This window comes from Zalophus californianus, chromosome 11 (genome assembly GCF_009762305.2).
Source record: "Zalophus californianus isolate mZalCal1 chromosome 11, mZalCal1.pri.v2, whole genome shotgun sequence".
NCBI lineage: Eukaryota > Metazoa > Chordata > Mammalia > Carnivora > Otariidae > Zalophus > Zalophus californianus.
This window is the reverse complement of record NC_045605.1, coordinates 31,933,915-31,949,931: the sequence shown is the minus strand read 5'-3', so window position 1 is coordinate 31,949,931 and position 16,017 is coordinate 31,933,915. Positions and strand designations below refer to the sequence as shown.

The 16,017-nt window shown below is 35.1% G+C and overlaps 1 protein-coding gene across 2 annotated transcripts in view; it reads left to right on the top strand.

The window, feature by feature from the left end:
• The window catches only part of ARHGAP42 (Rho GTPase activating protein 42), a 307,182-nt gene that overhangs the window by 234,492 nt on the left and 56,673 nt on the right, over nt 1–16,017 (top strand). For both annotated transcript variants that reach the window (XM_035723017.1, XM_027580564.2), the window contains exons 7-9: nt 5,209–5,313; nt 7,478–7,607; nt 14,481–14,581. In XM_035723017.1, the coding sequence (XP_035578910.1) occupies nt 5,209–5,313; nt 7,478–7,607; nt 14,481–14,581 (336 nt within the window). The remainder of the gene's footprint in view (nt 1–5,208; nt 5,314–7,477; nt 7,608–14,480; nt 14,582–16,017) is intronic.

Here is a 16,017-nt window from a genome sequence, read left to right as displayed (position 1 = left end):
ACACATGCATGTGCACACAGACGTACACACTACACACACACATATATACAAAATCTCAGTTTGTGATTCTTCTTTATCCATTCATCAGTCAATGGGCATATGGACATTTGGGCTCTTTCCATAATTTGGCCATTGTTCATAATGTTGCTATAAACATTGGAAGGCATATATCCCTTCAAATTAGTATCTTTGTATCCTTTGGGAAATAGCTAGTAGTGCAATTGCTGGGTCATAGAGTAGATCTATTTTTAACTTTTTGAGGAACCTCCATACTGTTTTCTAGAGTGGCTGCACCAGTTTGCATTCCCACCAATACTGCAAGAGGGTTCCCCTTTCTCTTCATCCTCGCCAATGCCAGTTGTTTCCTTTGTTGTTAATTTTAGCCTTTCTGACAGGTGCGAGGTGATATCTAATTGTAGTTTTGATTTGCATTTCCCTGATGATGAGTGATGTTGACCATCTTTTCATTTGTCTGTTAGCCATCTTCTTTAATCACCTTGTTGGCTACAGTTCTTTGTTGTTCTGTTTACCACACAAGTTTACCTCCAGCCACTTCATCTGAATTCCATTCCCTTCAAATCTTGTAAATCTGCCTTCGGGAACTCCACAGATTCTTGACTGCTAATGCCATGATTTCAAAAAGTTTTGCCTTTTTTTTTTTTTTAATTAATTGAATCTATGCCCATGTCTGTCCATTCATTCATTTGTTCTTTCTTTCATCATCCTTTTTAAAAAATTGTCTCCCCAGGCTGCTTTTTATCTTTGGCTCTCTTTTCTTCAGTTTTCTCATTTATTTGATTATATTTTTATACTCTTTCATTTCCATTCGATAAATTGCTCTGGATATCTGCATTAAACTTAAAACATTCAATAGTTATTTTGAGGCTATCATCTAAGATATTTATCTCTAAGTTTCCTCCAAGTAAGGAATAGCAAACAGTACAGGTTTAACTCAGGCTGGACACTTGTACTGGATGGAAATTGATGCCTTGCCCTTGCCTTGTGTTTCTAATCTTCTTAAAGGTTCCAATGGCCAAATGTAGAGGTATTACATGAGATTTGGATTTCTTTCAATGAATTATAGTACTCTGTGTATGTGAAGTATATATATATATATATATATATATATATACATACTTGTTTGCTTTTTAAAGGTATATTTAGTACTGTTTTCAGTGGATTTTTAAACTGTGCCTACATAATATCAGAATATCAGGATGAAAATTGAATTCAGTCAACCAGAAATTTGTTACTACATTACGCCAAAAATACAAATGGAGGAAAACAAAATATAAATCCTACAGCTTCACAGAAAACTTCTATGTGTTATTTCTTGTTGTCTCTACAGTTTTTCTTTTTTTTTAAATTTTTATTGTTATGTTAATCACCATACATTACATCATTAGTTTTTGATGTAGTGTTCCATGATTCATTATTTGTGCATAACACCCAGTGCTCCACGCAGACTGTGCCCTCTTTAATACCCATCACCAGGTTAACCCATCCTCCCATCCCGCCCCCCTCTAGAACCCTCAGTTTGTTTTTCAGAGTCCCATCGTCTCTCATGGTTCGTCTCCCCCAAGCAGTCTCATTGGGCTGTAATTCAACATAACCATACAATTCACTTATCTTTAGTTAACTTTGTCTATGGTGTTAAGTAGGTTTACAACTTTATTCTTTTGCATATGGTTATCCAGTGGTCCAAGAATCACTTGTTTGAAAAGACTATTCTTTACCCATTGTATGGTCTTGGTGCCCTTGTTGAAGTTGGCCATAGATATGTGGGCTTATTTCTAGATTCTCAATTCTTAGATATTGATTTAATGTCTATACTTCTGCCAGTATCATGTTGTGTTGATTACCATTGCTTTGTATTGAGTATTGTAAATGGAAAAGTGTGAGTCTAAATACTTAGCTCTCCTTTTTCAAGATTGTTTTGGTGGTCTGGGTCCCTTGCAATTCCATATGAATTTTAGCATCAGCATGTCGGTTATCATAAAGAAGTCAGCTGGGCTTCTCACAGGGATTGCATTGAATCTGCACATCATTTTGGGCAGTATTGCCATCTTAACAGTATTAGGTCTTCTAATTCATGAACATGAAGTACTTTCCTTTTATTTAAACTTTCTTTAATTCCTTAAGCAGTGTTTTGTACTTTTCAAGTTATAAATTTTGTACTTAAAAATTATTCCTCAGTATTTCATTCTTTTGAAACTATTATAAACGGAATTAATTTCATTTTCAGATTGTTCATTCCAAGTATATAGAAATAAAGTTGACTTTTGTGTATTGATTTTGTATCCTGCAGCATTGCTGAACTTGTTTATCGGTTCTAGTAGTTTGGGTAGTGAATTCCCTAAGATTTTCAGTGATTAATTTCTTAGGAGACAAGGAATGAATCATACCATTATAAGAGGCTTTATATCCCAGTTCTTCTGCTCATTTTGAGCAACAGTCCTAGAATTACTGCATCAGTTGCTTCAGAGTTCTTCCGCTCACTCTCATGCTAGCCCCCAGCTCCTTTTCTTACTTTTTTCTGCCATTCACAGTATTGCTGGTAACTGTGGGTCTATAAGACTTGAAACTTGGTGATTAATGAATGGGCTGGGGAATTATGAATGTTTTTTTCCTTTGCTGTCTTGTAGTTATTTTGCTAAATGATTTTCTATAAATGCAGTATCAATGTTTATATTTGGTCGGGTTATTGGAGTGACAAATAGTAATTTGATTCTAAAACCCTTGGGAATAATAAAGTGCTATATAAGCTTTTAGTGATGATAAAAATGATTTAATATTTTTGGGGTGCGTGGGTGGCTCGGTTGGTTAAGCATCTGTCATGATCCTGGGGTCCTTATTTATTTATGTGAGAGAGAGCACTAGTGTGAGCACACTGGCTGGGGGAGGGGGAAGAGAGAGAAACACACTCCCCGTGGAGCAGGGAGCCTGATGCAGGACTCCATCTCAGGACCACAGGATCTTGATCTGAGCTGAAGGCAGACGTTTAACCGACTGAGCCACCCAGGCGCCCCAAAAGTGATTTAATATTAAAGCCTAATTTGACTTTTCAGTAGTTTTTAGTAGTTGTTATTATTATTTTAAAAGGTCAGGTTTATCTTAAGGTAAGCTGAGACAGTAGTCTTTCCACACTGCTCCACTCACTCAGGCAGATTGAACAAAGAAAATGACATGTAGGAAATGCAATTCTTAAAGATTTTCAGGCTGTCCTATTAAGTTACCTTAATTTAACATCATGGAATTTGTTGAGGATAAAATGAGCTAGCAGAGCTTCAAACCTAAAAAAGTTTTACTGTACTGCCATCTCTTGGCAATTATTTCATACATGCTGTCTTTTTTTAAAACTTTCTCAAAAGTTGCTTCCAAACTGGATGTAGAACGAAAGGAAAAGGTGGGCTGTTCTTTGTAGGTAATTTCTCTGTACTTCTCTCAAAATTGTTCTTTCCCTAGTAGGTGCTCAGCATGCATTGTCTGCTACTGAGTGAATCTGAATTCTGTTATAAGATGCCAATAGATTTACTTATTTAGTCAGATCTTGGGGAATTTGGTGTTTTACAGGAAGACTTACTACAGATATTCTTAAAGCTCTTCTTTATAAGTTTAAATCCTGTATACTGAGCATGATATTAGAATATCTTCCTTTTATGATATCTAGGTAATAACAAGACAGTTTAATTAAGGATCAGTTATAGACATTAAAACATGAAATAATCCTTCAAACAACTTTATAAACTATTATTTGGATATTTCAAAGAGTAGTGTTGTCTGTATACTTCAGAAGTATTTTCTTATTTGTTTCTGAAAACTTCTAAATCTGTATATCCAAATCTCAATTAAGTAAAAGGTATAGTTCTTTTTAATGAGACCACAATATGTGCAGACTATATATTTTAAATTACTGGATAATTCAATAGATATATTGTAGCATAATTTGAGTAAAGGATAATCTATTGAGTAGTTTTGATAATAATAATCAGTTGATGTAAAATTGACAGTGTAAAATAATTCTAAAATTGGAAAACAATATATTTTGACATACCAGGAATTGTTGAATAAGAGAAGGAAATTCTTTAAAATGTAACAATTTAAAACCAACTTGAAAGTATGTGTTTTCTGATATGAACATAACTTTGTAAGAAGTTGACCCGCTATAGAGGAAAAGCATTATGTCGTTGTCTTCAGATAGAACCAGTATTTATCTGTTGGAAATCATAACACACATACCATTTGGTGCTTAGCTGAATCCCCCTATTTTCCCAGACAGAGAAAATTGTGGGAGATTTATTCACTTATAAAAATTTCAAATTTTGTTTCTTCCTTAGTTTAAAATAATAGTTTACAGACATAATATGCTATTTGAATAAAAAAAAATAGCCATTTCTGGAAAGTATTTTCTAACTTTATTGTAGGAAGAGATCAAGTTGGTACACAAGTTTGTAATAAAAATGCCAATGAATTAAATGAAAAAAATAATTATTTTTGTTATAATTTATATAAACAACTGGGTCCTGTAAGTCCATGGAGATCCATTCTTGCTTTATGAATAAGACCATAATAAATATGCACATGTGAGTTTGGGATTAGAAGGCTAATAGACATTGTGGTTTCCTAAAGAGAATTTTATTCCAACTCTTTATATGAAAAATCTGTATCCAGTTCCAAGTTTTTGCTCAACTCTTTCCTCTGTTCTTAGTTCTTCCCACTATTTGCTAAAATGTCTATTTAATATCCGAATCAGTACTGCCACCTTGTGATACTTTTCTTAATTTTATCTGGCCAAATTCTTTTTCCTTCCCTTGGGTACTCCTTATCTCTAATTTACTGGTTTAGTCTTCCTCACATCTACACATGTTTTATCTCTCTGCTTGGATTAGAATCTCTTCTGGTGTAGGACCCATGTCACTTTGGGTCTTTATCCCTATTAATGGTCTCTCCTGGATAATTCTTCAATGCATTTGAATAGTAGAGTTGTTACTATAACAACTGTCCCTGTCACTGTAAGGAAGTAAAAATTAGCTTTTGTGGTTTATTTCACATTCATAACTCACGTGTCTGCTTTGCCAAACAAAGGGGTTGAAAATTTATTAGCTTGAGGATTTAGAATGAGATATAATTTCCCAATTTATTATGTTTGATGATCATCTTTTTTAAAAACACATTTTCATGGTTTCTTTCATTTCTCTATTTTTGCAGCTTTTGTCATTCCTTCAGGGTTTATTTACTTTCTACCATGAGGGATATGAACTCGCCCAGGAATTTGCACCATATAAGCAACAGCTTCAGTTCAACTTGCAGAACGTAAGACTATACCGATTCTCACTGCTTCTCCTTAGTGAATCAGATGGTGACAGAGAAACTATAACCAAGCCAAACCTTGGAGTGTTTTAAAAATTTATCTAATTTAGAAAAGTCATTTAAAAAATTTATTAAAACACTTTTTTCTATGCTGGTTGAAAGTATACCAAGAAGGAGCTAATATTATGTTAGAAAAACTTATGCTAGCAAGTTTTATAAAAATAAATATTACTGAGGTATAGATAATAGATACTTGGAAGGTTGGGGACTTTTGCCTTTATCCGATGTTCTCATTATTTTACTGGGTGACCTTAGGCAAGTCTTATTTTCTGAAAGGGTAACATTTCTATATTTGTGAAATGAAAAGGTTGTATTTGAGCACTGAAGGAATGAAGAGGTTGTATTTGAGCACTGAAGGAATGTTTTCCTCTCTGAAATTGTATATAATATATATGATATTTTTTATTTTCTAATAATTTAAATGTGGTTTTAAGCATTCATAGTAACTGCTTTAAAGCTTAATTGAGATTTTTAAACATCCTATTTCTGTTAGAGTTTATTTTGTAAAGTTATCTAATCCTTTTTGTATCTGATTTCATAGTTATACAAATTCAGATTTGCAGATGCTAAGCATCACTTACATTACACACACACACGCACACACACACACACACACACACACACACACACAAAACTTACCCAATCCATTCCTGCATTATCAAACCTGACCAATAAGAAAGTTCTATTTGTTGAGAATTTTGTATAAATGAAGTTATTTTTGAATAACTAGTGCTCAATGGCCAAAGTAAATTAACTGGAAAGCCTTCACTTAATTTTCTATAAAAAGCTTGTCTTTCACTGCTTCTCTGATTCTTGCCATTGTGGAGATGAGATGTTCAGTAAATGGAACTATGGGGTTGGAGTGTCCCATAAGAAATAGGCATTTGGATTTATTCTACTTGTGTTTTGGGTTTTAGCTTTTTATTTAATCTAGATTTTCTAGCAGAATTGGTTTCACATGTAAGTCATTTGGTTGTTTTTCAATATGGAATGCATTTGGACCTTTTTAGTAAATATTAAAAGGGAAAATTATAAAGGCCAAAATATTTTTATGATTTATTTCCATATGAATTATAATTATATTAAGATTCCTGAAGTTCGAGAACAAGAGAGGAATGTAAGGAATTGGAAAATTTATGGTCCTTATGTTTAAAAGAATTTGAAAAAAAAAAGCTTAAGTAGCAAAAGTGGCAATTAAGAAAATTTTCCTAACTTACTTCAGGATTCGGTTCTTTTATTATGGGCCATAACAAATTTTAGAGTTGGGTGGTAGTGATTTTTGTTTCCAAACATATTGCTTGCTTTCAAACAAATTGTTGAAATAATGTGGCTGGAATGCAAAAGAGATTGAGAAAAGCCTTATGCTTTCTATATCTTCCCCTAAGTAAACTTGCTGTAATGTGAGTAAACTATTTTTTGTAATAGAAGTTAGAACTAGCAAACCCATTCATTTTTATGAGTTAATTTATACACTAAACTCATGATGACTATTTCTGGAAACCAAACTAAATGATATTTCTTCTAAAAGGTTTTAAGAATATGGGTGATGAACTTTTTTTTTTTGCTAAGTGCCACATAAAAGTATGTGAATTTATTTTGTCTCTGTCCCCCAAAAGAAATATGCAAGCAATGAATCATGGAACACTACATCAAAAACTAACAATGTAATGTATGGTGATTAAGATAACATAATAAAAAAATAAATAAAAAAAAACAATTCACAGAAAAAAAAAGAAAGAAATATAAGTCCCTATATATCTGCTTTTTACGTTAGGTATTAGTGAATATAAAACTCTATTTCATAAATATTATATTTATAAATGTTATGATTTGTCCCCTAAGTAATAATGTTAGAGTTGGAAATAGGAATAAATTATACACATACGCACACCACAGAAGGTGGTGTTTCACTGTGCACATTCATGTTTCACTAAAGCAATTCACTAAAGCCACAGGACTCAACGTATAAGGTCCCGGATGTGGTGAGTAGTGCTGAGAGAATCAAGGTTATCCTTTTGCACCACTTGCCATTTTGAAATTTTAGACTGGAAGTTCCTCAAAACTGGTAGGAAACAATGAATGAAATTGTTGTTTCTATTTACTTAAGACAAGGAATAATTTTGAAAGTACTCGACAAGAGGTAGAGCGGTTGATGCAAAGAATGAAATCTGCCAACCAAGATTACAGACCACCCAGCCAGTGGACAATGGAAGGCTACCTTTATGTCCAGGAGAAACGTGAGTCACAAAGACATAACTTAATGAGTCTTATGATTAACATTTGACTTGGTTAGTGTTTTTTCCTTCAAATAGGAAGACTGCAATTCCTTACAGCTTTATCATATTTAGTCTGCTCTCCCACTACCACCATCAAAGTGAGGAAGCTTTTCCACATTTCGCCATCAGGATCTCCAAGTTGGCATATTATTGAACTTGGAACTTACAACCTTCAGTGATGATACGGTAACATGAGTTCAGTTTTAGAATTTCATTGTAATAGCTAATCTCAATTTGAACTTTAATGGAAAATTGAAATTCAAAGCCTTTATCAGTATGAATCATCCTGGTGACTATGATAATACTTTCTCTTCCTACAGCATTATTTCATTAAATTCTGTGCTCCATCCCATTTTCAGGAGTAAAACTGGCAATTATGTAATGTCAGTTTGTCACTTTTTACTTCCTGAGGTTAGGAAATAAGCACCAGAAGTGATAGGGCGCTATTATAATTGCTCACACTAAAAAAGTTTTCTCACAAAAATTAATAAAAAGCCATTCAAACTTGTATAAATAGGATTCTTTCTGCATGATACTTGCATTGAGTGGAACCAGTCTGACTAAATTAACTGTTTCAAACCAGATATGCTCTAATGCACAGTCTCATCCTGTTTTGCTAAAGGAACAGTTGTTTTTATTTCCAATCCATTATGGATCTGTGTCTTTATAAAACACACAATCATATGCTTGGATTTTGCACTAATGCCAAAACATTGTAAAAGTTTTGAAATGCTTGTTTTTACTTTCTGTACTATTCTCATATATTGGGACTCAAAAAACACATAGAGTAGCGCTGCTCTGAAGTCTCCATATCAGTAGATGATAGATTAATGAAGTTGTTTTGGTTAGTTTGTAAGATATTGTAGTTTAAAGGGTTGAGATGGGAAAGCTAGAGATACTGGGTTGGCTGAGAAAGTTTTTGACATTAATGCAATATGATTAGTAAAATGCCAGCACATTTTATGTTTTGACATGCTCAGGTGATGCTCATTTGTTGGATAGCGGTGTACAAGCAAATAATGATTTGATCCAACAGACTCAGCAAATATTTATTACTGTATGGATTAGATGATAGAGGGCTGCTGGCTCAGGAGATCTGGGTTTCAGGATTTTTCTCTGTCATCAGTATTGACTTTGACCAGTCTGCTGGTTTTGGATGTTAAAATAAATCTAATGACCTGCCTAGCTATTCTGTAATTAGACCATAATAAAACACTTTCACCACAATTTCATGAAAAAAAAAAAAAACCCTAATTCACTGATCACAAACAGGGTATATGGATTTGACTCAGGACACTTAGAAAATTTTTAAATACTTGTTTTGAATAACTGTTTCAGACTTGAAAACCTCAGTTTGAGGATACATTGAAAGGAGATTGCATTTTGATCAATAAAATATTTTGCTGAGCAGAAAAATGTGTTGGTAAAGAGGCTTGTCCAAACATGCTTGTGGTAGAGGAGGTACCATCCTCTTGCTTAAAGATTTTTTTTTTAATTCATTAAGACTCAGTAATATTTTATTTCTTGATTTTTTTTTTAATCCCCCAGTGTTACAAAGTTGCTGAAGTCCTTGTGGTACACAATATTTTGTTCTAAAGAAAAAAGCTTTGGATTGCCTAGAAAATTGTTTTGTATATTAATCTTCAAGTATATCATGTTTATTTGGTACTTGGGAGTCCATCCATTGGATAGTGCTGTAGTTTACTTACTCATTCTACAGCTTTTGGACATTTGGGTCAGAAGATAAGCACAGGCCCTTTAATAATTTGGGGACTGCATGGGTGCACAAAATTCAGTGTTTTATGCACCCATCTGATGTTGGTATCTTGTGTTTTAACATACATGGATCTACATCCTCCTCTGGATCAGTCTGAGCTGATTATAAAGCCCTATGTGACACTGACCTTTTCTTTGAAATTTCTAAGGGATACTACCCGCCTTCCTAGGCTAAAGACTGGAGGTAAATCCCTTACTCCCTAACTCCAGTGTCTCCCTGTAACCTAGGGCCAACTTTCTCCATTTTATCTCCTTGATAACCTTTGAACCCACACCTTCTCTCATCTCCAGTCTTTCCTTGGCCTCATAATTGCTCTCTTTCTGCCTCTGGGTTTGCTTGTCTGTAATCCATCCTCTGCAGAGCTTCTGACACATCCCTCCACAATGCTGGCTTGTTGTGCCCCTCCTGTGATGGCCCCCTTAGTGGTGTGTGGCCTTTGAGACTTGAACAGTTGGACTCTCTCTTTAGTATCTTCTCCTTTGAGGTTGCCCTCCTACTCCTAAGATAATTTCATCTCAATTTTCTCTATATTCACCTGCATTGTTTTTACAGCTTTAGTGAGGTACAATTGGCATACAATGAATTGTAAATATTTAAAATTATATTTTGTTAAGTTTTGCCATATATATATATGACCTATGAAACCATCACCACTATGAACACATTCATCACCTTCAAAAGTGCTCTCATGCCCTAGTATAATCCTTCTCTCTTTTTCTTATTCATCATCTCCCCACTTCCCATTGCCTGGAGATTTAAAAAGAAAAATGAATGGATTTGTATCCCTTTGGAATTATCTTTATATGAGGGACATATATCCGAAGCCCCTTTTCCCTTGGTCTTTGAAAGCATTTATAAGAAAATCAGACCAGCTCACTAAAACATATTGATTATACTGTTGCTATCACTGAATTAATAAGTTCTATGGGGAATAGAAGATGACATAAAGAATTTGGCTCCAGGGTCTTTATTCTGTAGTGGAAAGCATAAAACAAACTCGTGCAATTAGTAACCAGAGATCAATAATAAATATCAGAACTATAAATTGATAAATGAAGGTGGATGTGATGGGGTAATAGTAGCAGATCATTGCAGTTTGGACACAGAGCTCCACTTTATCTGGATATGTGGTTTTTATGTTACCCACTTCTAGGCATACATTAAATTGCATTCTAGGGGAGCCTGGGTGGTTCAGTCGTTAAGCTTCTGCCTTTGGCTCAGGTCATGATCCCAGGATCCTGGGATCGAGCCCCACACTGGGCTCCCTGCTCCGCGGGAAGCCTGCTTTTCCCTCTACCAGTCCGCCTGCCTGTGTTCCCTCTCTTGCAATATCTCTCTCTGTCAAATAAATAAATAAAATCTTAAAAAAAATAAATTGCATTCTAATAGACTTCATTTTATTTATTTATTATTTAAGTTTTAGTTAACATACAGTGCAGTATTGGTTTCAGGAGTAGAATTCAGTAATTCATCACTAACATACAACACCCAGTGCTCATCATGACAAGGGCCCTCCTTAATACCCATTGCCCATCTAGCCCCTCCTCTACCCACCTACCTCTGTCAACCCTCAGTTTGTTCTCTGTCCTAAGAGTCTCTTATGGCTTGTTTCCTTTTCTCCTCCCCCCACTTCCCATATGTCCATCTGTTTTCTTTCTTAAATTCCACATATGAGTGAGATCATATGGTATTTGTTTTTCTCTGACTGACTTATTTCACTTAGCATAATACACTCTAGCTCTAGCCACAACTCTGCAAATGGCAATATTTCATTTTTTGATGGCTGAGTAGTATTCCATTATATATATATCTTCTTTATCCATTCATCAATTGATGGACACTTGGGCTGTTTCCATAGTGTGGCTATTGTTCATAATGCTGCTGTAAACATCAGGGTTCATGTACCCCTTCGAATCTGTATTCTTTTATCTTTGGGTAAATACCTAGTAGTGCAGTTGCTGGATCGTAGGGCAGTTAAAATAGACTTCATTTTAAACAGAAAGAGCATGGAAGAGGTGGAATTCCATGCCTGCAACCTGTTACTGGGTGATTCTGGACAAACAGTTCTCTGAGCTCAGTATCCTCATTTATAAAAGAAAGATATTCATACCTATCTAGTAATGATGTTGCAAGAATAGAGGTGATATATGTAAAATGTCTCTATTGTCAGTAGTGGTGAATAATATTTACCATGAACATTTACTGTTCCATGCAATTTATATTTATCTCATTAGATTCTTAAAACAACTGTTGAGAAGTTTTATTCCTCTAAAAAGAACAACTCCAATCACATGCCTATTGATGGAGAAAGTAGTACCCATCTCCAGCTCTTAGGGTATATTTTCTTTTATGTAAAATGCTCTTTATAATGTCTGACTTAACCTGCCTTCTCAGGGCGGTAAGTAGCACATGAATCTCATATAATATTTGACTTAAAAAGTTTCTAGATAAAATGTGGACACTTAGTAGGTATTTAGTGAATGTTATTTCCTCCCATTCCACAAATATCATCTCAGCAACCTCAGGTGATTACTGGGTAAGATAATTAAACTTATTTTATTCATTTATTTTTAAAGATTTATTTATTTATTTTAGAGAGAGGGAGAGCATGCCGGGGGAGGGTAAGAGGCTGAGGAAGAGGAGAGAGAGAATCTCAAGCTGATTCCATGTGCAGCATGGAGCCTGACATGGGTCTCAGTCCCAGGACCCTGAGATCACTACCTGAGCCGTCCAAGAGTCCCACGCTTAACTGACTACACCACCCAGGAGCCCCTAAACTTCTTTTATTTTGCAGCTTTAGAGATAAAATAAATTTTTATTTTCCCACACTTTTTTGTAGGGACCTCAGAATTTCTTGTCTAGGAACATCTGCCCTGGTCTAGTGTCAAGCAACTTTAAAGGAAGTACCATGTGTGTACCACAAACCTGAAGATTAAATGCGTGAGGTTCTGAATTTAAGATGGAGGCAAGAAAAAAACAACTTAGATCTAAAATATCATCAGAGCATTGCGGCAGCTTTATTTAAAAATTTTTGCTTAAGTTCAGTTAGCCAACATATAGTATTACATCATTAGTTTTTGATACAATGTTCAGTGATTCATTAGTTGCATATAACACCCAGTGCTAATTGAATTTAAATTAAAAAAAAATTAAAAAAATTAAAAATAAAAATTATTGCTAATGTTCCTTTATAAATTTCTTCCTAAGTTAATAAAGTCACTATAAGGATTTTCATCCAGCCACTTTCCACTAATCAGCTCTAAGCCTTCAAGTGTTTTATACTGCATGTAACAGAATTAATCAACAAGTATGCTTAAGTATTATAGTATCAAATGGCCCTAAAACAGAATTGAAGTTTATTATAATAATCCTTTGTGATTACAGAGTTATAGCTGTACCCTATAATTTTGAGATCTGGGGTTAAGTATTTTAAGCTAAATATGACACCAAGGGCACTGTTATTACAGAAAAAAATTCAAATGCCTCATATAGCTTTTCTCAAGTAGTACATTTTTACATTACAGTCTCTTGCTTTTTAAATACATGGTTATGAAACCAAGCTAGCAATAAGATTGTACATAATTGTTGCTAGAAGGATGCAGATATTAAGCAGGATGGGACCCTAGATGGAGGAGTTGTGTAAAAAACAAACTCCATTTTCAACCCACTCAGGAGCCCACCGTGGCATATAGATGCAGGATAATTGGCTTCCCTCTGGGAAGACTGAGGGTTTACCTTGGTCATGGAAAAATTGAACTTACTATGCATCCCTATTCCCTGGTGAAGCAGCAGCATCTAATTCCTTAAGGAGAATATAGGAAAATAATGTGGTATGCTATGGGAAAGAGTTGCACAGTATTTATAGGGGGAAATGAGCACTATATATATATAACTTTATTTTAAAATGGGAAGTAAAAGTTATTTTCACTTTAAGGAGTTTTTTGAGTTCACTTATTTTCAGACTAGTGGTAAGAAGAAATAACTCCAAGGTCAGTGAAGTCTAGAAAGATAAATGATTCATTTCTTCATTCATTTGTCAAGAATTGATTGAGTGACAGCTAATATCTGGCCCTGTTTTAAGGATTAAGAATATACTAGTGAGCAGAGCATCACATGTTCCTGCTCTCATAGAGCCTTAGAGTCTAGTGGCAGAAACAGACAATAAATAGAATTCATAAAATTTATCCTATTTTAGACAGTGGTAACTGCTAAGAAGAAAATAAAGAAAGAAAGAGATAGGAAATACTAAGGTGAGGGTGCCGAGATGTTAGACACCTCTGTAGGAAAGGCCATATTGTAAAGATGTCATTTAGGAAAAGACCTGGAGAAGTGACAAAGTAAGCCGTGCAGATATCTGAAGGAAAAATAGTCCAGGCTGGGGGAACAGGATGTACAAATGCCCTGGGGCAGAAGTGCGTTCCCTGTGTTCAAGGATCAGCAAGGGGCGGGGGGGCTGTGTAACTAGAGCAATGTGGATGAGGCAGAAGGTAGTAAGATGTGAGGTGAGATCAGTAATGAGGGGCCAGAGCATGTGGGCATTGTGTATAGTAATGGGCTCTTTGGTTTTTACCTGGAGTGAAGTGGGGAAGGAGGTTTTGAACAAAGAGGATGAAATTAACTGGTTAAATTTTTAGTAGAGTATTTAGTAGAGTATTTCTGTATTTAGTATTTAGTAGAGTATTTCTGACAGTTTTAAGAATAAAGGACAAAGGATAGAAGTAAGGAGATCAGTTATAGGCTGTTTCTCGTTCTTGCTACCTCTTGGGAATGTAAGGTATGCCACTTTTACTGAGGAGATAACTGAAATTCGTATCCAAAGTGACTCTTGAGTTACAGGGGAGCACGCTGGTGCTACAAGCAAGCAGAGCCAAGTTGTTTGATTCCCAGACGTTATGCCCCATACAACTCGCCCTTCACACTGGCCTTTCTCACAGTAAATATTCTAAACCAGCATGGCCTGTGGAGACGTTCACTTGTGTCTCGTAGCATCAAAAACTGTACAAACATAGTCACAAATCATTTATTAACAATCTGTAATGTTTGTTTCCTTACATCAGGACCACTTGGTTTTACATGGATTAAACATTATTGTACATATGATAAGGGAAGTAAAACATTTACAATGAGTGTTTCAGAAATGAAATCCAGTGGGAAAATGGTGAGTTTTCTTCTTCTTCTTTTTTTAAATCTGAACTTATTAGATAAGTAATGGAAGTAAAAAATAAATAAATAAATAAATAAAATATTTTCTTGCTTTTCTTTTCTTTAATTTTATTTTATTATGTTATGTTAATCACCATACATTACATCATTAGTTTTTGATGTAGTGTTCCATGATTCATTGTTTGCGTATAACACCCAGTGCTCCATGCAGTACGTGCCCTCTTTAATACCCATCACCAGGCTAACCCATCCCCCATCCCCCTCCCCTCCAGAACCCTCAGTTTGTTTCTCAGAGTCCATAGTCTGTCATGTAAACAGTTTTTAAAAATTGAAAAGTTGAAAAAGTTTTCTCTAACTTCAGTGATCTTGATGACTTAAAAAGAGCAGCCAGGATTTTCCTTTACCTTACCATGGAATGTTTATAAACAGTTGAGTTAAATGTTAGATGTTAAATTAGATGTTAGATGTCTCTTCTTACATCCCTGGCACTGAGTTGTTTATGCTGTTAGTTGGCTGGCACCTTAGCAGAGACTCCTGGTGGCTGGACCAGGCTCGAGGACTCTGCATCTTTCCTCCAGGTCACCTTTGTGGGAGGTTGCCTTTTGCCCCTGTATGCCTCTTCCTCTTCTACACTGTGTACTGTTTACTGAAATGCTGGCCAGCATTCAGAAGAAATCAGTTGATACCCATTTACTCCAAAAGTAAATTGGTCACTGGATGTCTTGCATGGTTAGTGAACAGTATGGAACAAAGTGTACATTGCATGAGGAAGTGCCACAGAGTACAACATCTTTATTGTATATAGTGTATAATCTTTTTGTGAATTATGATATGAATATGGCAAGTGACTGAACTTAAGATATCAGGTAATTGAACCATCATCTAAGAATCCTAGAGCTGAGAGTTATCCTAAAGATTATTTAGTCCAGCCTTACTTTAACAGATTAGAAAATCAAGGTGGTAGAAAGTAAGTGACTCACCCAGGTAATTTGTGGTATAGATCAGAGCAGAGGTAAATGCTGATCTAACTTAGATATATACTCAAATACATCAGCTGAAACTTATTGTGCTTGGGCATTCGATAGAGTCTAATAATTCAAATGGAGAGACATAATATAAAGGAGAACATACCAGAGCAAAAGAAACCTTCAGTTCCTACCATCATGAGAAGTGCTATTAATCATGCCTAGTGTGTGTACTACAAAGGTTTCATAATAAAAGATGTTGCCTAAAAGTCAGCTTATTTGACGGTCAGTGAGCTATTAGCAAATAGACCCAAGCCAAAGTTCTGTTAATAAATCTATGATCTTAGTAACCAAAGATAGTAGAATTAACCAGACATTAGGTAAATACTCCCCTTAAGGTGACTGGTGTCTCAGGTATAGAAGAGAATTCTTATGACTCGAGCTTATGTTGGATCCTCCCAAAGAG